Source organism: Jaculus jaculus, chromosome 10 (genome assembly GCF_020740685.1).
Source record: "Jaculus jaculus isolate mJacJac1 chromosome 10, mJacJac1.mat.Y.cur, whole genome shotgun sequence".
Classification (NCBI taxonomy): Eukaryota; Metazoa; Chordata; class Mammalia; order Rodentia; family Dipodidae; genus Jaculus; species Jaculus jaculus.
The window spans coordinates 72,219,369-72,242,018 of record NC_059111.1 but is presented as its reverse complement, the minus strand read 5'-3'; the positions used below and the strand labels follow the sequence as shown (position 1 = coordinate 72,242,018).

General features: G+C 39.2%; 1 protein-coding gene across 4 annotated transcripts in view; it reads left to right on the top strand.

Annotated features, from left to right (window-relative positions):
* Nucleotides 1-639: 639 nt before the first annotated feature.
* Thsd7a (thrombospondin type 1 domain containing 7A) overlaps nt 640-22,650 on the top strand; it is a 399,007-nt gene continuing 376,996 nt past the window's right edge. For all 4 annotated transcript variants that reach the window (XM_004671591.3, XR_006639374.1, XR_006639373.1 and 1 more), the window contains exon 1: nt 640-808. In XM_004671591.3, the coding sequence (XP_004671648.2) occupies nt 640-808 (169 nt within the window). The remainder of the gene's footprint in view (nt 809-22,650) is intronic.

Genomic DNA, 22,650 nt, shown 5'->3' with positions numbered 1-22,650 from the left:
TTGAAGGCGAGTCAGCGGCTGCCTGATTGATGTCTTTGCCCATCTGATCCCGACCCAGAGCTCTTCGCAGGAAAGTCATCCCAAAGAACCCAGGCCGCCGCTTTGTGTAACTCTGCACGCAGGATCGCCCGCCACGCACCCCCAGCCTTTGACAGGTCGGGTGACGATGAATTTCAATGCCAGTCATTCGTCATTCTGAAGGCTTGCGGGGCGATGATGCTTTTTATTGGTGTATCCCTTCCCAACAGATTTCAGCGCACCATGTGCTGGCGTGTGGGTCCGGGGTGCCGTCCCCTCGGCTGTCCCGCCCCCTGCCCGCGCCCCCCTCCGCCGCGCCCCGCCCCGCCCCGCGCGCGCTGCAGCTGGCGGCGGGCCCGCAGCGTCCCAGCGCGAAGAGCAGCGCGAGCGCCGCGGCCCCAGCGCACGGCGGCCGGGCTCGCCGCGAGGACCCGCCAGTGCGCGCGCCATGGCCGCCGCCTGCCCGCCGGCCGCCCGGGCCGCCGCCGTCGCTATTGTTCCCCGCCGCTAGCCGCTCGCTCGCTCCTGCGCGTCCCGAGCGAACAATAGCGGCGGCGAAGCTCGGGCTTTCGGGAAGACGTTCCGGGAGGGGAAGGCGGCTTCGCGGGGTGGCCGGGAGGCATGGGGCTGCGAGCCGGGCGCTCGGCGTCCGGGTCCCCGAGCGCGGGCGTCCTGCCGCTGCCTGTGATGCGGCTGCCGCTGCTCCTGCTGCCGCTGCTCGGTCCCGCCGCCCGCGGGGCTGCGGCGCACGGCGAGGCGGAGGCGCCCAGCCTCTATCTGTGGAAGACCGGTAAGTGGCGCGGACCTGCTGCCAAAGACCCTTCCTGCAGCTCCATCTCCAGCCCGGGTCTCGTCTCAGCTAGGAGCTCGGGGTGCTTTTGAGGTGGCCCCACCGGGCACGGGTTAAAAAGTCTGATGTCTGCAAGCAAATTAGGTCATTCTGATGCCATCAGGAAGGAAAAACAAGTCAGAGGCAACAGGGAGGATTTTTTTCTTTCGCAGCTCTCTAGTTAATGAGGTCTGCGCCGCACTTTTTGCGGGGAGTGCTGAGCTGATCCTCTGGTCTCCTATTCTGAGAGTTGCTGAACGAGATTCTAGCCCCAAACAAGTGAAAAAGGGTCTGTGTGTCTTATGGAGACGAGCGGGATTCAGTGCTGAGTTGCAGGCTGGGGGAGTTGGATTTGGTGAGTGCAGCTCCGAGATGTGGCACTCTCCGGGACAAGCCCAGAGAATCCTCTCCGGCACGGGCGCCCAAGAAGCGTCCACCGAGCCTACGGGGGACACTGGGAAGTGGGATTTTTAAGGAGCGAAGTAAAGTGATTGATGTAATGTGCAGTGATTAGGATGATGACTTTCAAACTTTTCCTTCCGCGATTTTTTTTTTTTTTCTTTTTCAAGCAAGAAAAGCAGCAGCCACTGCCCGCCCCAGAACCTGTCAGAGAAGTGCTTGGAAGTCCTGGGGACAGTCAGGACAACAAAACGAAAGGAGGGATTCCCACCTCCTCTCCTACGTGCTGGCGTTCTCGGGACAGCCAGACTTCCCAGGTTCAGAGCAAGAAAATGGACCGAGTATAGGAGTATAGCTCAGGGCTGCAGGATGATTGGCGACTTCTTAGGCAATGGCTGCACATTAAGAGAGAGTCTCGGTAGGCAGGGAAGTGTGGCGTCCTGACAAGTCAGTGATCAGGTGTCACAGTGGGTCTCCTCCCTGGCTGCAGCCCACCCTTGCCCCTCCCCCTGCAGGCGAGACCGATCTAGCCAAACAAAAATCGCACTGATATCCTGAAGATTTTAGTGGACATTACGTCTATCCGAGGAATTTACTATAATAAACAGAAATTTACTTAATGTGAATTGCAGACTTTACCTTCGACTATTGCATGGAGTTCACAGATTTGAAAAGGCAAAAATCGTTCTTGTTAACACTTTCAAGTGGTTGATTGATAAATACAGATAGAGTAATATTAACCTTCCATTTTAAATAAAGAATTGAAGGTTTTCTCTAACCTACTAGAAAATGGTAATACTTGGAAGCTTGGTATGAGTTCCTCAGGTAAGTACTAGGCAAAACAGTATCAGCCCACCTGAAAGAAGCATTATTAAAGTAATAAGTGTCAAGTCGTAACTCAGAGGGAGGACAGCCTAGACAACACCCATTGTGCTTCATCAAAATACACGTCAATGTAAATGTCATAGTTGGCGCACAGGCCAGTAATCAGTTTGCAACAGTGGAAAGCTCTCAGGAGCAGGGAGATGGAGACCTAGATCCAGTGCCATTTCCTGCTCTCCTTCTCTGTAGGGACGTTGGCAGACCACTTAACTTTTGACCCCTACTTTTCCCAAAGGCAAACAGTGTGATGATGCCTTCTTTTGATGGCATAGTGTGGTGAAGATCCAGAGTGTTATGAGAAATAATCCGTAACCTGTAAATGTTAGACAGGAGCTAGTATGGTGGAGGCACTGATACCATCTCTGGTGTCCCTGGTTGGGTGGGAAATACTGGAGACTGAACAGAAGAGCAAAATAATAGTAATAGTAATAACAACAATAATCTTTTCATTTTTCCCCAAAAGAAAATGAGACATTGTTATATAAAAGGAGTTGAAAGTAGTTCTCAGAGGAAGTAGGGAATATTTACAGGAAAGTGATACATTATAAATGAAAATGCAGAGAGGATAGAATCATAAGTGTTTTTCTTGATGAGGATAGACATGACAATTTAATTTAAATGGAATAAAATGTCAGGAAGAGAACTGAGGGACAAAAAGTGAGAGAGTTTAGCATGTTTGTTCCAGAGAGATGAGCTTTATTCTGCTATGATAGTTTGTAGGAAGTGATATTAATGATGAGGTAATTGAAATGGAAGTTTTGTGGATGAAGAAATGAAATAGGAACATTAACGTCACTAACATGGCATAAGCTCTGTTAAAGTTATGTAGTACCTGGTTGTTGGTGAAATTCAGTGATTAGAAAAGATACTACTTAAGGACTAATTCAGCTACAAAGTGCTTCCTATTCATACACACATATGAAAATACAAACATCACATCGCAAATAAACATATATGCATATAGTATATACACATGAGATTTAATATACAGAATTCATATAGCTCACAGTATGTATAATCTGTATTGTATATTGTATGAAAGTTTCAGACCAACTTACAACAGAGATCTACAGTGTGCAGTTGTGGTTGAGGCTGAATGGGATAGCACCCTTGCAGTTCACAAACTTAACAATAGCTTAGATCCACAATCACTGCTTGGCATACCATACTCATGAACAGAATATTATGAGAGCACAGATATTAGATAGTTGGTAAAGCAGTGGGGAAGGAGACTCAAAGAGGAGTTGATTTTGCTTTAAAGCAATTTGGAGATTTGGATTTTTCCTGAAGGAGAAGTGGAACACAAAAGGAAGAGGGAAAATAAAATAAAAATGAAATTCCTAGACCCTTAAGGTACACTTGGTACACTTCAGACCAAGTTCAGGGCTCTTGGTAGGGGGAAAAACAACAAACAAAAAAACTATCAGTAATGTGAATCATGACCAGACATCAAGAAATTTTACAACTTTGGCAAATAATTTTGAATTTAACTTATAAACATGTGGGAATCATAGAATGCTTTGAGTACATGATTGACTTACTGTTTGTTTAGAGTAAAGAAAGGTAAAGGTAGAGGCTAGGTGGCCAATAAGGTGAGTGGATGGCACACACTGGAGAGCGGCACTGGTGCCCCAGACTTTAAAGTGAAGGGTGTGAAGGAGGGCTTCTCTTCGCAATGTAGAAGTGTTAGCTCTAATATTGTGCTTCCCAAGGGAGGCAGAACTAATGACATTAATGTCTGCATCAGCTGACACCCAAGAACTGAGGTTAAAAGTGAAAAAGAAAGAAGAGCAGATTCTTTAGGATTGGGTAGAATAGCAGTTCAATTCAGAAATACTGAACTTGCAGTAGCAATGATGTAATGGATACAGTAAATACAAAAGTTAATGAATGGGTGATTAAAACAGAATCATGCTGAAGTTGCATGTTAGAACTCAGCAAATTCATGACATTTCAAATTATGAGCGTTTATTAAAGAAAGAAAATATGGGGATGGATAGATGGTTTAGCGGCTAAGGCCTGTAAATCCTAAAGAGAAAGGTTGATTCTCCAGGTCCCACAAAAGCCAGATGCACAAGGGGGCACATGCATCTAGAGTTCATTTGCAGTGGCTAGAGGCCCTGGCACACCCATTTTCTCCCTTTCTCCCTCCCTCCTTTCCTCTTCTCTCCCTCTGTCTATCTCTAATAAATAAATAAACTAAAAGATTAAAAAAAAGAGAAAGATAATATTGAAGAGTAGAGCAAGGTTATTTCACAGAAGATTCTGAGATCCTAAGGGCCATAGGTGGGCTGATTGTCTCCTCAGGATCTGTGTCCTCCTGAAAAAGAGAAGCAAATTCTCCATAGAGAGTAAAGTCAGCACCAGATAAATGGGATAACCATTATTATTTTAGAGAGAATTTAATAGGTGCAGGCCCTCTTGTAGTCCATGATAGGTGTGAGCTTGATCATGGAGAGTGGGCTTGTTTTTTGAATATGGTTCTGACATGTTTCCCAGCTCCAGCTATGGGTTCTGTTCCACTTAGCAGATAAGTTAGCCAAATCAAGAGCACTTGGTTACCTACCATGGCTGTGTGCTAGAGGATGGCTTAGCAGTTAGGCATTTGACTGCAAAGCCAAAGGACCCAAGTTCTATTCCCCAGGGCCCACGTTATCCAGATGCACAAGGTGGCAAATGTGTCTGGAGTTCCTTTGCAGTGGCTGGAGGCCATGGCACTCCCATTGTCTCTCTCTTCCTCTTTTTTTTGTCAAAAAAAAAAAGAAAATATTAAAAAGAAAAAGCAGGGCTGGAGGGATGGCTTAGCAGTTAACGCACTTGTCTGAGAAGCCTAAAGATCCAGGTTTGATTCTCCAGATCCTATACAAGCGAGATGCACATGAGGACACATGTATCTGGAGTTTGTTTGCAGTAGCTAGAGGCCCTGGCACACCCATTCTCTCTCTCTCTCTCTAATAAATACATTAAAATAAATTAAATTTTAGAAAATATGTCATAATTTTTCATACATTTCTAGTTCAGCATTCTAAATTTAATAAACATTCAATGTCTTCCTATTTGTATCATTTATTTAACTAAAAAGACATATCTTGCAGTAATTCCACTGTTCAACCCATTTATCTATCAATCTTAACTAAGGCAAAAAACAATGAAAAATATCTAGAAAGTTATGTGATTATAGGCTGATCTTTTTAAAATTTGTTTTGTTACTTTTATTTATTTGAGAGTGACAGAGAGGAAAACAGGCAGATATAGAGACAGAATGGGTGCACCAGGGCCTGCAGCCACTGCAAACAGACTCCAGATGCGTGCGCCCCTTGTGCATCTGGCTAACGTGGGTCCTGGGGAATTGAGCCTTTAACTGGGGTCCTTAGGCTTCATAGGCAAGTGCTTAACCACTAAGTCATCTGTCCAGCCGTAGGCTGATCTTGCTACTTTATGTTAGCATTTCTAGGTAGATAGCATTTCTTGGAAATCATAAAATGTTTGGAGTAACAAATGCTAAATTAATTGCGTATTTAAGCTTACATCTGTGCATTGTTTCTCAAGACATTTCTCACAAATCTGAAATTCCACATTCTTGAAATTAACGTTGTTTCATCCTTTCTGATTTAAATTTTTTCCTAATAGTATTGTTTGTGCTTATACACTGGTTTAGTATAGCTTTTAAGTGACCATTTAAATAAGTTTCCAATGGCTTGGCGTTTAAGGCGCATGCCTGCAGAGCCTAAGGACCCAGGTTCCATTCTCCAGGTGTCTGGAATTCGTTTGCAGTGGCTAGAGTCCCTGGTGTGTCCATTTTCTCTCCCTCTCTGTTTCTAATAAATAAATAAAATTAAATCTTAAAAAAAGAAAAGTTGCCATAGTTAAAAAAAAGTTTCCAAACACTATAGTTTATGTCTTCTTTTCCTTATCTTCTTTGTGCACGTACCACAGATAGTGCCCAAAATTCACTAAGTTTGTAGACAACTTGTAAGAAGGCAAATACTTAGGTGGTTTTGTGAAGCTGTAATATTTTAAAGGAACAGTGGTAACTTAAAATGTTGCTTATGCAAATTGTAAGTAGCTTCTTGGTGTGCACAATGATAGAAATCCCAATCAAGATGGAGATTAAGGGCTGGAGAAATGGCTCAGTGGCTAAAGTGCTTGCTTGCAAAGCCTAACAACCTAGGTTCCTAGGTTCCATTCTCCAGTAGCCACATAAAGCCAGATGTACAAAGGGGGTCATACATCTGGAGTTTGTTTGCAGCAGCTGGAGGTCCTGGTACACTCATTCTCTCTCTCTCCATCCCTCCCTCCCTCTCTCTCCCCCACACACCTCTCTGCTTTTAAATAAATAATATTAAAAAAATAAAAAATACTTAAAAAACATTGAGGTTGAACATGCTATAGTGATAGCCATGCTGCATATGATTGTAACCTTAGTGCTTTGGAAGCAGAGCCACAGGAAGATTCCTAGGGCAAGGTGAAACTAGAAATTTAGAAAGTCACTGTTCTAAAGTAAAACAAAAAAGGGGATGAGGTATACATTGGGTTATAGCTCAGAGATAGAATGGTTTCCTAGAATGTACAAGGCCCTGGGGTCAATACCCAAGACCAAGCTTGTACATGCACATGTGCCTGTGCATACACACATGCACACACACACACACACACACACGCATGCACACACACACACACACACACACACACACGAGGAGAGAGAGCCCTCAATTCTTATCTCAGTTCAAGTAGTGACAGTGCACAGAAGTCTAATTAATGTAGTACAGAAAAAACTCCCTTAAAGTTAACATAAATAAATATCCAAATAAAAGTGGTCCTATTGAAGGAAACATAGTGAAGTGCCAGAGGAGAAAATATATCTTTCCTATCACAAGAACAGCCTAAATTAGAGGTGTCAGTGAGTCATAAAGTAGAAAGAGTTTTTAAAATCTTCATCAAAACTTTGCCCTGAGTGTCCAAGAGTTTAGAATACATTAAGGTGATGAAAAAATGTGTTTATTTTCTTTGTATCTAAACCACAAGAAGATTCATATTTACACAAGGGAAGGCAATTAGTAGTTTACTTAGAAGAGGTTGTATAACACATACTAATTCTTGGAGCAATCAGTAGTTGTCCACTGCTTCTGATGCAGAACTGTGCATAACAAAAGGATGCTTAAGCATCTCTCAAGAGCAATGACCTGATGTTTTTGAATAACTTAGGGTATAAATTTGTGGTATAAATTTTACTGGATCCATATTGTATAAATATTATAGTATTGTACAAATGAAACAAGGGTAGAGGGGAGAATCTAGAAATGATTTTATTTATGTAAAACATAATTTTCAATGCCACATGTAATAGAGTAACAATGAATAATGAGAGAAGGTTCTTAATCATAAGGGGATGACAAAGATAAATGGTGGGCATAGGAGAATTGCAAGACTGCTAAAATTGGGGGAGAAAGTAGTAATTTGATAAAGACATACTAAGAAAAGAAAGGAGAAAATAAGTCAAAATTCTGGGATCCTTTTACTATATTTGTAATTAATTTGTTAGTGCATTTTTAGGAGTTTTCCATACTCCTAAAAGCAGGACATACTGTTTCCAGTAATTTCCTATTCTTCCTTTATTTTTCCCTGTTATGACAATGTTGTACCAGCTTGGTGATATATTTGTTACAGTTGATGAGCCATTACAGACATCTTATTTTTAACTAATGTCTTTGGTGTTTCCATTAAGGTTCACTTTCGTGATTTGGATGACTGTATGAAGATTAATAACCCTTTGTTGTGGTATTTTATAGGATTGTTTCACTGACATGAAAATTCTCTGTGCTGTACCTGTTCATTCCTCACATGCTGCCACTGTGTCTGATCATCTTACTATTCTCTCCTTGAATTTTTCATTGACATGCAGTTGAAATGATGCAGTGGTCTTTGAAAACAGCCTTTTTACATTGGCATATTCCACTTTGCAATATGTATAAATTTTGGCATGTGTGTAGTATGTATAGATGTGTATGCCCTGTGAACATACATGCAGAGGTCAGAAAACAACTTGGGTATCATCCATTTCCTTGTGACAGAGTCTCTCACTCAATCCAGTGCCATCATTGTTCTTTCTTTAATTATTATTATTAGATATGAACATATTTTGCATATAAAATTCACATGTTGGTACCATCTTTTCCCTTCTCTGTGCCCCTTTTCTGAAGAGGTCTTCCTTGTTGGGGATGCAGGTCAACCCCATGGGGGTTGTGGCTCATTCACTATGGGGAAAGCAGTCAGTTATGGGGGAGAAGCAATGTCTCTGTGCAAAATGTCCCAACTTGTGGCTCTAACAATCTTTTTGCCGCCTCTTCTGCAAAGTTCCCTGAGCCATTCTGGGGGCATTTTAAGACTATTTCAGTGATGGGCACTTAGGAGAATCTGGATCTCTGGTTTGGTAGGTGTTGAGTGTCCTTGGTATCTTTCTTCATCACCCTTGTGCTGCTATCAGCTTAACTAAGAAAGCAGTACTCCTGTTCATTTCCCCAATTCCTCTGTGGTTTCAGCTGGGGCCAAGGTGGAGTGCACTGGGTTACTTATCTCCTCAAGTCCAGTTCCCAACTGAAAAAGAGAGCCAATTCTTCAATGGAGAATGAAGTCAGCACCCATTAAATGGGATAACCATTATTAATTTACAGAGAATCAAAAGGGTTTAGACACTCTTATAGTCTAAAGTTAGTGGGAGCTTGACAAAGGAAAGCAGAATCATTTTCTGGATATGATTCTGGCTTGCTTCCCAGTTCCATATATGGTTTCCTTTCCACTGAGTGGATCTGTTACCAAATCCAAGAGCAGTTGGTTACCCACCATAGCTGTGTGCCACTATTGTACTTGTGTGAGCATCAAGTCAAGCTGTTTACTTCTGAGTCGCTTAGACTTTGAGTTGCTTGGACAGATGTAGGCCACTTTCCCCTGGTAGCTCATGTAGCACCTTCCAGCTTACATGGGTTAATTATCTGGGGACTAGTTCTTCTCTGGATTCCAACCAGGTCTCTCCATGGTCTTTGAAAACAGCCTTTGGTGTCTTTAGCAATAGGGTCTTGCCATTAACCTTTGGTGGGTAATCAAGCACTCTGACAGAAGTCTGTCTTTTTTGTTTTGGGAGATCTAGTAGGTCTCTCTGATAAACAGTTTATTGTGGATGTAGACCATATCCTGGTACAGGGAATTACAGGTTAGCACCAAGGGAAAGGAAAAAAGTAAAAGCCAGAGAAGAAAGAGAAACAGGAGATATTTGAGGTTAGGTTCTATCTCACCCTCTCCAGGCCCCTTTGATTAAGGTGCTCTCTCTAAGGTCCGTTTGAGGGTTCCACTTTTAAATCTGATTTCCAGGATGTAGGATTGTATGGTACCAGTTCAAGTTGGGTTCAGATTTTATGTCCCCCTGCACCCTTTCATCTCTTTTGTCCAAGCCTCAAAATACTATTCAGAAGACAACTCAGGTTTCATCCATTTCCGTGAGACAGTCTCTAATTCAACTTAGGGCTGTCATTTTCCTTTTTTTAAATTTTTTTTTTCTTTTCTTTTCTTTTCTTTTTTTTGAGAAATTTTCAGTGAACAAGCCCCACCAATTCTCTGTTCTCTCCTCCCTGCAGGCCTGGGATTGTAGATGTGTATCCACATGCTCCCTTGCAAAATAATCTACCTTGGCAATGAAACTGGACTGTTCTCACTGCTTCTCAGACGCTCATGCCTGCACTGCAAGCACTCTTAACCACTGAGCTCTCTCTCCAGCCCTGTATCTCATTTTTATCCATGTGTTTTCATAGCTTGATGACACATTTTTAATGTTAATATGGCATTGTGCAGATATATGAAGTTTACCAATTCCCCTATTGGATGATTTTTTAGTTGTTTCCAATTACTGGCAGCTATGGATATCATGATATTTGTACAGATGTACATTTACAACTTATTGGGGTATATATCAAGGAACATGCAATTGAGTCATATAGTAAGAATGTGTTTATTTTGTGAGAAATTACCAAACTGATTGCAAGAGTGGCTGTGCAGTTTTTTATTCCCACCAGTGATGAGGGGGACTTTGTGTTACTTGACCTCCAATGCCGTAGACACCCACTGAATCTCTAGCTACTGCTGGTCTGTTCAGTGATCCTTGTAGTTCTGCTTCCATTTTTCCTTTTTCTAGCATAGAGAAAACAATGGGTTGGGAGAAGATAGGGTATGATATACTTCTCGATTGTGGAAAGAGTAGCATTGAGCCCTGGTATGTTTCCCTGGGAACAATATTATTAAATTAGATACTACCTTAGATTTCTCCATTGACATGCTGTGCTGTGCACCCAAGTAAGGAGTTATTTGCATTTTGAAGTGCATATTTTATCTACATAGAGGTAGGGATGTGACATACTATCTGTCTAGTTAACTTAAATCTGTTGAGAGCTCTTAATGGAAAAACCAAGTTCTTCCAGCAAACGTGTCGTCTATGCACATTGATTATATAGTAGAAATAATTTAATTCATGTCTGGCTTGTGCCACACAATCTGAGTAGAGTTCTTCTTTACACTATGATTTCAGTGGTAAAGGCAAAATAGTTTGGAGTCTTGTAAATGAATCATGGTTATCATGTGTTTAAGAGTGGCAGCAGAGCACAGATAGTGTTGATTCATGCTTCATTACTTACAGGTTATTGTTATTACTTCTAAATGCATTAGAGAATGCAATTATTGGGTTCTTGTCTCTCACAATGAAAGAGATTAGCAGCAAATCACTGCTTCCATAGCTTAGAATGAAAGAAACAGTGAGCACCAAGTATCTAAGTGAATATTTGCTTGAATGCATCTATAATCAAATGAGATATTCAAGAACAGAATTTTGGATAAGGCACACATGGATTCAAATTATTTTTCAGAACTATGACCTCTAATCTTACTTTTCTTCTTATTTCAGCTATATATTAGGACCTACTTTTCCAGCTCATTTTTAAGTTAACTTCAGAAAAACTCATAGGGAATTTAGATAGTATATAGCACCGTAGATGCTCAGCAAACAATTATCTTTTACCTGGATATGATCTTGGCACAAACTGCCAAGACCATTTCATTGGGACAGTGTCTGTGCCCAGCATCCTGTTCTTCTTCGATTGGTTCTTCCTGTTTGTGTCTGGGTAAATCCTCAGTATGTCTAATCTGACTTTTCTTCTGTTTGCTGCCAGGGTCAGAATGACTGTGGTCACTGAGGTTTTTCAAAGTATAGGCTTTAATATATAAAGGCATTTGGCCTTGATGTTTTTTTTTTGTTGTTGTTGTTGTTTTTGTTTTTGAAATTGCACATTTCCTAGTTGTGCTGTAGATAGGGGAGGTGTGACTGTTTAAGTGGAGCTCAAAACCCCTTGTTGTAAAAACACCTAAGAATATAATATATACGTATCTATGTATGTAATGTGAATATACTCATTTTCATATGTAGGCAAATATCCTACTTACACACCTCAATAATGTATATGGTTCAGAATCTTAAAAATGAAACTATTTTTCTTGACTTAAAGGGGCACTATCTATCTATTTAACTGTTTTCTGCATATTGAAGACTATTTATGTCTACATTTTCTGAAATTTATGAAGCATTTGTAAGATGATGATAACATAACAATAGCAATGTAATTTACAATCACAAGCTTACTCAAACACACATCTGCATGCATACCTAGATACATAAATACAAACATGTACATACAAATGGAGCTATCATTTATGGCTAAATTGCCATACAGTGCTTCATAACTTATCTAGCATTAAGGAAATTATACTTGCTGAAATGTATTTTATTTGTGGTATTTATTGAATAGGATTTAAAAATTCTGCTGAATTATTCATACTTTTTACTAAATTATTAATTATTTCATGTTTATTTTTATGTTCATCAAGAACAAGCTCTTACAAAAGCTCTTATTATCCAATTCTTTGCATTACCTCCTACTAACTTAGAGATTTTAAGATCCTTTTATGTCTGACCATCTTCCTGTATTTGCCACCCTGATGCCTGGACAATGTGTACAAACTGCAGTGCCTGCACATATTTCTAAGAAACACTTCTCTTTTAATGGTATCTACCATAATATCCATGCATACCAATTATATGTAACATGCAAGTTTACATTGGTTATGACATTGTTAAAACACTACTGACAACAAACCCAGGTGATATAATGTACACAGGTCTATCCACACAGGTTTGCTGTCTACAAAAGACAGTAGGCAGAGCCAATGCATTGTGCAACTGTAGAGAACTCTATTCAGAGTGAGCAGGGGGTGATTTTCCTTAGTTTGTGTCTATCAAGTTCAATTAAGTCGAACTGGCAGGTGCTTAGTTTCTATTTTATAGCAAGCTCAGCTCCAGGTGCAGGAGAGCAAACAGAAATAGCATATGAATTTTTCTCACCTGGAGTTCCCTATTAAGTGTAAATGACAGGTAATTTAAGGTAAGTGAACTTATTACAGAAATATAAGCATGTTTGGCTGTAAAGTGTGGGCTTAGCAGGAGTACTAGTGAGCCATGGAATGAAAATTTCTGTACAACACATGCTTGAAAAGTAAAGTTGACAAAGTAGCTATGAAAAATAAAGAGGTAAGCTGGGCATGGTGGTGCATGCTTTTAATCCCAGTACTAGGGAGGTAGAGGTGGGAGGATTGCCATGATTTTGAGGCCACCCTAAGACTACATAGTGAATAATGAATTCCAGGTCAGCCTGAGTTAGAGTGAGACCCTACCTTGAAAAACAAAAACAAACAGACAAACAAACAAACAAAAAAACAAACAAAAAAAAGTGGTAGAGTTATATAAAGAGAAGCACTTGTGAAGAAATGAAATGTCATACATCTAGGGACAGTAAGAGGTGCTGTGACATTAAAAAGAAAGAGAATGGATGCTATATATTATGGTGCATGCTGCTAATCCAAGCCCTCAGGAGGTTTATCCAAAAAGATTACTAGTCCAAGGTCAGTCTGGCTTCATTAAGAGGCCCTACCTCAAGAAATAAAAAAAAAAAAAAAAAAAAAAAGAAGGGACTAAGTGCCTTGGGTTGGTGAAACTTTTTGGTTGTGTTTAGGGAAGAAGAAAGTGCATTGACTGTACAGGATCAACACAATGTTAAGGAGGTCAGCCTTTGTTTGAAGTCATCTGATTCATAGAAATTAGCAGCCCACATATGTTTATGTGTAAAATATTGCCAGTAGTGAAGTAATGTACTTGTAAATGTTAAACACAATGTGAGCCTGCAATGGTTTGAATGGATGACAAGATGCTTCTGTTTTTGTTTGAGAGAATAGATACAAGAAAGTACATGGAAAGTCAATGTTTAAAGTGCCTGAGTTGCCCTCTGTTTAGCACCAACCCTTCTCTACCTGATGTCTTGTACTAGTTGTTAGTGGCTAACAGTCCCTGTGGCGTGGAAGGAGATTAGTTCAGGGCTACCTGTGGTGGTTTGAATAGATGGCCCCCAATATATTCAGTGTTTTATTAGTTTATTGTTTGGTTCTGCAGCCACCTGGGTGGAAGAAGTGTCATTGAGCAGACCATAAGGTGTAGTGGTGGGTTTGAAATTACAATCTAAAGATACGCAAAATGCCTAGTTCCACCCGGAGTTCCTGAAGTGTGCTGTGTGGCTTGTCTCTTTCTGCTTGGATCTGTGAAAGCAGGCCAGCTTCTTCTGCCATTATGGAACTTTTCCTGGATCTATAAGTTTCAATAAATATCCCTTCCTCCATATCTGTGCCTGGTTTGGAAGTACATCTGATCTAGATAGCTTTGGAAGCTATCTACTATAGAATATAGTACCAAGAATGGGTGAGATGAATCTGATTATGTGAAGTTTGGTCTTTTGGAACTTTTGTTCTGGAGGAACAGGCATAAACTTGCCAACTGAACTTGCCTTCTGTAGCAGTAAGCCAAATTTTGTAGACTTTTCTGATGAGAGTTTGAGAATGCTAAGTGCAACGAGAATTTTCTTTGGAGGCTCAGCTTATGAACTTGGAGGCTTAGTTTATGAACTTTTTAAATGGAAGAAAGACTGAACTGGACTTTGTTGGAACTGGGCTACTGGTATAAGGGCTGGCTACATTCTGCTGCCCAGGCCCAGAGAGTTTGATCAAGGTTAAATTTGTAATGGAATGATGTACTTGGCTAACGATATTGGACTGAGACATTTAAGATTTTAAGTTGGAAAACCTCAAGCAAGTTAAAAGTGTAGGCACTAAGACTGGTTTTATGTTTACTGAAGCTGCTGTTGTCAAACACATTAGCTATCCTAAGGAAGATGACCCAACTGCCTTACATTATAATAGTGGAGAGGATGCCTGAGAAAAGACTATGATAGAAATGCAAACTCTTTTTTAGAAGAGTTCACTGGAGAAGGAACCTGCTTTTCAAGATTACAATTTATTTCCCTCAATTAAGAATATGGCTTTGTCTTGAACACCTAGTATTAGTTTTGGAAGCATGAAAAATGTGTGGAATGGTCATGAATTACACATGGTTCCAGGAGCCACTGCTGAGACATGGCATATAGGCAGGGTGTGATGACCCTCATTAATAGACCAGAAGAGCCTTTGGATGATGGACCATGGTTTGCATGGAGACCCAGAGATATTTGGGGTATACCAGGACTGTGCAAGGGCTACCATGGAGTGCACTGTTGGCCTTGGATGAAAGTTTTCTCTGGCTACCCTGCCCAGCTGGAGGGGCGGAACTGGGAAACCTGGAGACTGTCAGTCTCTGGTTGTATTGGACTTGAACTTCAGAAGTTTGATGGTTGTTTAGTTTGCATTGTTGTAGTCTCTCCCTGTTATGTCTATTACAGTTGAAAATGTTTACTTTGTGCCTTTATATGTTGAAAGTATATAATTTGTTGGATTTTACAGAACTCACAGATATGAGACAATCTTAAATCTCAGAGGAGATTAGGGACTTTGGAACTATCTTAAATTGGTCAAGACTGTGGGGATCTTTGAAATTGGACTGAATACAATTTACACTGTGTGATGGTTTTGAATCTATTGGGGGATGGGCTGGAATGTGGTAGTTTGAATAGATGGCCCCAAATATAGTCAGTGTTTTTATTAGTTTATTGTTTGGATCTGCAGCCACCTGGCTGGAGGAGGTGTCACTGGGTACATCATTAAAAGTGTGGTGGTGGGTTTGAAATATGCAGAGTGCCTAGTTCTACTTGGAGTTCCTGAAGTGTGCTGTGTGGCTTTTGGCTTTTGGGCTTGTGGCTTCTGTCTCTCTGCTTGGACCTGTAAAAGCAGGGCCAGATTCTTCTGCCATTATGAAACTTACCTGGATCTGTAAGCTTCAATAAATATCCCTTCTATATCTGTGCCTGGTTTGGAAGTTTATCTCAGTAAACCTGAAGCTGTCTACTACAGTACCATAGGCCCCTGCCTCTGAGCTGGTACAGGGATGCAGATATGCAGTGAGGATCACCTGGCTAAATTGCCTTATTTATTTATTGAAAGCTGAGAGAGGCAATGAATGAATGTATGGGCAGGGCCTCCAGCCACTTTAAATGAGCTCCAGATACATCTCCATTTTGTGCATCTGACATTACATTTTTACTAGGTATGGAACCTATGCCTTTAGGCTTTGCAACAAAGTGCCTTTAACTACTGATCCATCTCTCCAGCCCTCAGAGATTTTTTTTTTAATAGCTGTGGGCTGGAGAGGTAACTCAGCAGTTAAAAGTGCATGTATGCAAAACATGACAGCCCCAGTTTGATTCCCTGCTGCCTAGATAAAGCCACATACACAAAGTAACATGCATCTGTAGCTCCTCTGCAGTAGCTGGAGGCACTGACCCACCCATACACATGCTGTCCCTGCTCATGTGTCCTGTCCTTTTTTTCCTTCTTTCTAGCTAATAAATGAATGAAATGAAATGATATTAAAAAATAAAATAAAATAAAATAGCTGCTTTTGACACTTTGCTATAGTGACCGCATTTCTGTAATGGAAGAATCATCAAAATGTATTTGGATTTGTGGCTTTGACTGATGCTAAGATGTATTTATCCTTGTCTCTTACAGCAAAATTTGATGTAACTTCTTGAGTTACCTTGGTGGGTATTACCAGAGACTGCTGTTGAACTACTTCAGCTGAAAAAGTTCTCAAGTAGAGAATAAATATTTTAGAGGATATAGGGTACTCTTTCAACCTTGGTTGATAAAGCAGTATAGTTCCTGAGTTGTGATAAAAGTTTTCAAGATAATTCCCCCTAAAGAGTTATCTATTCTGATGGCATGATATGAAACCAAATTCGTTAAATACTTTATGAAAAATGTGAAAAATAAATGTAAAATTATCTCCTGTGCAAGGTTATTTTATGTACAGTAGAAATCAGTTTGGGCCATATGTTAAATTTTTGTCTTGTGTATTACAGAGATGTTTTAACACCTTTGGATATAAATTTTTACCATACAATCATCTGCTCAATGTATACTGCTCAATGACCTTTACAGTATATCAGAGTTGTGCAGCCATCTTCTCATTCAAATTCTGGAGCATCTTCCTTACTCTCCAAAGGAATATTGGGCTTTCTAGCTACCACATGAGGGCTTAGGCAGATATGCTTCTACTTGGTGTTTCTATAGATTTGCTAAATCTGGGTATTTTTGTATCAATGGAATCATACTTTATATGTCTCCTTGTGACTGTCTTCTTTTATGCAGCATGGTGCTTTCAGAACTTATCAATATTGTAACATGTCAATACACCATCCATGTTCTTGTTTTGTGTTGTTGAAGCACAGTCTCATTCTACTATAGGATGGCCTTGAACTCACAGCCATTCTTCTACCTTAGCCTCCTGAATGCTGGGATTAAAGGCATGTATTACCAAACCTGGTTTACATCATCTCTTTATATTGCTTGTTACTCTTACATTTATGAATCAACCAAATCATTTTTAAACATTAGTTTATGAACTTTTGGGTAGTTTCTCTTTGGGAGCTCTGATGAATAATGTTACTATGAACATTCATCTATACTTTTTTGTGTGAATGTATGTTTTCATTCTGCTTGGATACATACTTAGGAATCAAACTGCTGGATCCTATATTGACATTTATGTTTGATTATTTAGAAGCAGTCAGATTCTCTAGACCATATGTTTTAAACTCAGCATAGCAATACATTATATATGTATACATTTTAAGAACTGGAATCTGATATGTTTTGTATGATATACTTGTCACTAAAGAAATTATAATTGGTATGCAAATAGTTACAAAAATGCAAAAGTGCTTAAAGGTTTTGATTAATAAGAATAAAAAGCACATTTGGAAGAAATATGCTGAAAAAATAATTTTCAGGGTGCCAGCAAGCATCACATTTAAAAATTTTTAGCTGGTCATATAGTGAATACATCAGTACAGAAAAATAGTTCAGCTGGGATGTGAAGACTAGAAGAAATAGAGGATTATAGAGTCACATGTATTTAAGGTGTGCAGATGAATCTAAGTTATACTTATGAAAGCTTTTGCTTTGCAGCCTAGAAGTTTCAGAGTTTGCCTTCATACAGCTTATTGGATGGCAAACCTCTATCTTCTTGTATCTGTAATTCTCTAAGAACTAATATTTAAACATCATGTTCTTTCATTAAATTCTCACCATTTCTTCATTACTATATAGCCAGAAGTAATATCTCTCTTTTATAAAAGCATAAACACGTATATCAGAGTTTGAGTGATTCAACATAAACTACATTATTCTCCAACATTATTATCTTTTATGATTTATACAAAATAAGTTTTCTATGAATCACTTTACATTATATTTTCAATATCATTTTTATTTTTAATTTTTATTTATTTATTTGAGAGCAACAAGCAGAGAGAGAAAGAGGCAGAGAAAGAGAGCAAATGGGCACGCTAGGGCCTCTAGCCACTGCAAACAAACTCCAGACATGTGCGCCCCCTTGTGCATCTGGCTAACGTGGGTCCTGGGGAATTGAGCCTCGAACTGGGGTCCTTAGGCTTCACAGGCAAGTGCTTAACCGCTAAGCCATCTCTCCAGCACTATTTTCAATATCTTAACTAAAGAGGCCAACATTGAGAGATATATTCTTCAGTTATACAGAAAGCAAATTAACATTATATGACATAAATAATATTTTATAATAGAAATTTGAATTTTTGATGAGCATAGGAATGCATGGACAATTATTACACATTTGTCATTTGATAAATAGTTGAACTATTCAACATGCTGAGTATTTGATAATTTGCTTAATATTTTACTGCTTATGCTTATACCTTTCTTCAATTTTGTTACAGAATAAAATATCCTAGGTCTAAATCAACTGCCTCATCAAATACAAGCTGCAATGGGCCTTATCACCAAAAAGGATAGAGTTCTACTTCAAGTCATAACTCAATATCCATTCCACATTATTATTTATTTAAAAAATCTACTGTAGAAAAAGTTTATATGAATTTTTATTTTGGAAATTAGTGTAACACAGGAACTTACACTGAACATCTTAAATATCCCTTCACATGCCTCCCACTGTGGATCTCTTTCCTTCTCTTCCTATCTGTCTCCCCATCTGTCATCTCTTCTGTATCCTATGAAGTCACAAGATTTTTCCCTCTTCCCACTTAAAATCTTCTCATTGCTGCTCAGTTTTCCTTTTCCCTCCTCATCCACCTCCCTATATTACCATCTGCATTGTGTTTTGCCACAACGTTGCAGTCTGCCTTGAAATGCAGAGAATCTTTTTCAAGTGTGTAAACTGATATAATTCCTTGAATAGGCATTTATCAGCAATCAAAATGCTGACTTTCAGCATCTTGCACAGAGACTTTTGCATTCCAGCTGTGGTTTTCTTTCTTTTCTTCTCAGAAATGGACCAAATACAAATTTGCCAGCATCACTATATTTGTCTGCAGGCAGTTAAGCTGATATATTCAGTGTGGACTGCTGCATCAATACAGCTGTGAAATGAGCTAAAATTTATTATTGCAGGTAAAAGTAGTAGTGTAAATTTATTCAAATGAAATCTATTGCAAGCATTACTTTAAGTAGGCTTTGGAAACAGTCTCACTCTGTCTCTTGTACTTTAAAAATGACTTTTCTGAAGGTATTGTATATCTATGGCATGTGATGAAAGAGATGAAAATTAGGTCTGTCAGTATTCAGGGATTTATATTGAATAGTTCTTTTACCACCAGTCTAGTGGGATTTTAATTTGAATTCAGATCTGTGCCTGGCTCATCTAAACACTGGACTAGTGTCAAATATCTCTTGATGATATGGAAGGATAGCTACTCTTAAATACATCATGAGCAAATAAAGCATTTTACTTCCTAGGTATAAAGAGGAAACCTGGAGTATTATTTCTATTTATACAGTATATGTTTATGTTTTAATTAGTGTGTGTGTGTGTGTGTGTGTGTGTGTGTGTGTGTGTGTGTGTATGAGAGAGAGAAAGAGAAGGGGGGGAGAAGAGACAAAGAAATACTGATGGTTAATGTGTATAAGAAATATAATTTCTTAATTACAGTTTGGCAAATGGACAAAAGAGACATTAGAAACAAATCACCAAGTTTTGAAATATTATAAACCAATAAAATTCACTTAACAATAACATCATATGCCATATAATGTGATTTGTAGTTTATTTTCATGTCTGAGTCTCTTCAAAAGTTTGAAGCACAACAAGGTCTTGACAATTGAACAAAAATTTATAGCTTTCATAGAAGTAAGTAAGTTATGGAAAAGATTTAGTTGGAAAAATGCATAATTAAGCTATCTGTAAGATTTTTTTGTCTTCTTAGTTTAGTTGTATACTTTTAAGGACCATTAAATTATCAATATTTTTTTCTGAAAGATTCTATGCATTGAAAACTTTACTCCTACCCATATCTTTGTTAGAGTTATGTTAATATCTTTGATTATTTTGCCCACATAGACATGTGCCTATTGCTCATTATTTGTTATTAATGCATTATACCAATATTATTAATGCATCTAGAATTTTAATCTTCTACAGAAATGTTAACATTAGGTGTCTTTTCCTCTGAAGCCTTTTATGTATTGCATATGCCTTTTGCTGAACTCTGGGCAGTATATAAGGTGGATATGGGAAAGCAGAGATACAAGAACTTGGGTCCCTCCATCATTGATGAACTCATATCCTTGAAGGAGATTTGGAAGGATAGCAGTCATAAATCAGGATAATTGGGGCCACCAAGGAGGCAGGTTTGAAGTGTTCTAAGGACACTGGAGGAAGTGATCAATTACTTGAGCTGGAGGCCCAACAAAGCCTGGCAGAGAGACACACACGTTTTTGCTGGTTCCAAAATATAAGCAAATATCTGAGGAGTGAGAGAGGAAGGGATGCTGTGGCACAAGGGTAAAGAAGTAGCTCTGTAAGCTTGTTTTACATTCTGAATCACTTTCTAGCTCTTTCCCTACACATCAGCTGTCTCCACCGTCAATTGGTGCTATTACAAACAAAATTAGTGCTTCTCCTTGACCCCCAAACCTGGTGACTATGTTTTCAGCTATACTTTTTGCTCCTTTTCTTCATCTTCTTCAGTCTCTTACAATATTTCCATGAGACATTTGAGCTCCAGGGGCTGATGCTATTCCTAACTTTTCTTTAGTTCCTTATTCCATGCTGCTTAACCACTTAATTTCAGAACCCCACCTTACATGTGATCCTGGATATATTAACTATGAAAAGTTCTCAGTATATTATACTTTTAGCTATATGTATTTAGCTATATAAAAAAGTTGTATATACTTGAAACATGTATGAAACTTATCATATCCATTTTATGTTTTTGTGTATATATGACCCATTTGGGCACTGTGATGTTTTAAATTGACTATAAATTTGAACATAATCACCTAGGAACTGAGCCTCTGGGCATGTCTGAGAAAATGTCTTTTTTTTTTTTGGTTTTTTGAGGTAGGGTCTCACTCTGGCCTAGGTTGACCTGGAATTCACTATGTAGTCTCAGGGTGGCCTTGAACTCATGGCGATCCTCCTACCTCTTCCTCCCAAGTGCTGGGATTAAAGGTGTGTGCTACCATGCCTGGCTGAAAATATCTTAATGGAGTTAATTGAGATGGGAAGACCCACCTTAGTTCTAAGTGGCACCATTCCATGTGCTGGGGACTGTGTAAAGTGGAGAGAGCTGGCTGAGTATCAGCATGCATTTCTCTACTTTCCGACTGAGGGCACAATGGGACAGTTGCTTCAAGCACCTACCACCATGCATTTCCTTCAGTGATGGACTGTGACCTTGAACTGTAAACGAAAATAAACCCTTCCATCTTTAGTTGTTTCCAGTCAATTATCTCACCATAGCATTGAGAAAGTAGCTAATACAGGCACCTTAGTAGGAATATAAATTAGCCTGTGGTATCAATCACTGCTCCAGAAGAACAGAACTGATAAATTGAACTGTATTATAAAGAGGACTTAATGGATTAGTTTACAGGACATCAGCTAGGTAGTCCAACAATAGCTGTCTACATGCCTTTGTAGCTGCTTAGTTCAAAAGGCTAGTTGTCAGCAGTCCAATTCTGGCACTACTCAAGTTCTGGAAGATTCCAGAAAAGCCACATTGGAAGGCTGATGAAACCTGGTTCCAATGTCCATAAAGAATAGTCAACAGGATAGATGTGCACACAGTGAATAGCAAGGCATCCCTGTAAAAAGCACTCACGAGCAAGTACCACTGACAGCCATGTGAAAAGGGCACTGTGTACTCCCATAGTTTCTTGACACATAGTCCACCACCATTCTGAAGGAAGGACTTCCTCCTCAGTTATTCCTTCCTGGAAACATCACAGACTCACACAAGAGCCATGTCTTTGAGAGATTTTTTTTTTAAGCAAAAGAATAAAAGAGAATTCAAGCTTTGTATTAGTCTACTTGTTACTGATGCAAAACACCAGAGAAAAATCAGCTTAAGGGAGCAAGGGTTTATTTCAGTTTACAGTTCCAGAAGTTGAGTCCATTATAGCAGAGAAAGCATGACAGGAAGAGAAAGCTGGTGCCACACCAGCAGAGAGGAAACAGCATAAATTCCACTGTTCTGTCAGCTCTTTTCTTTTCATATAGTCCACTATCCCAGCTCAAGGAATGATGCCATCAACAGTTACAGTGGATTTTCCCAACTTAATTAACATAATCAAGATAATCCCTCACAGACTTGCACAGAGGCAAATATAATCTGAATAATCCTTTACAGATTCTAGGTCCTGTCAAGTTGACAATATAAATCATCATAGGCTAATTTAATTTTAGAAAAAAATATTAATTATTATAAATTCATATCAGAATCTTATATAGATAATGCATAAGACCAAGCTTTAGGAGTTATAAATTATAAAAATAGAAAGAATAATTTATTAGTTCAGTCATAAATGAATGCTGCTAACACATCACATGCAAAATGGTTTATTCAAAGTAAATTTGGGTTTGGCTGTGCCTAAGAACTATAGTGTTTACTAAGATT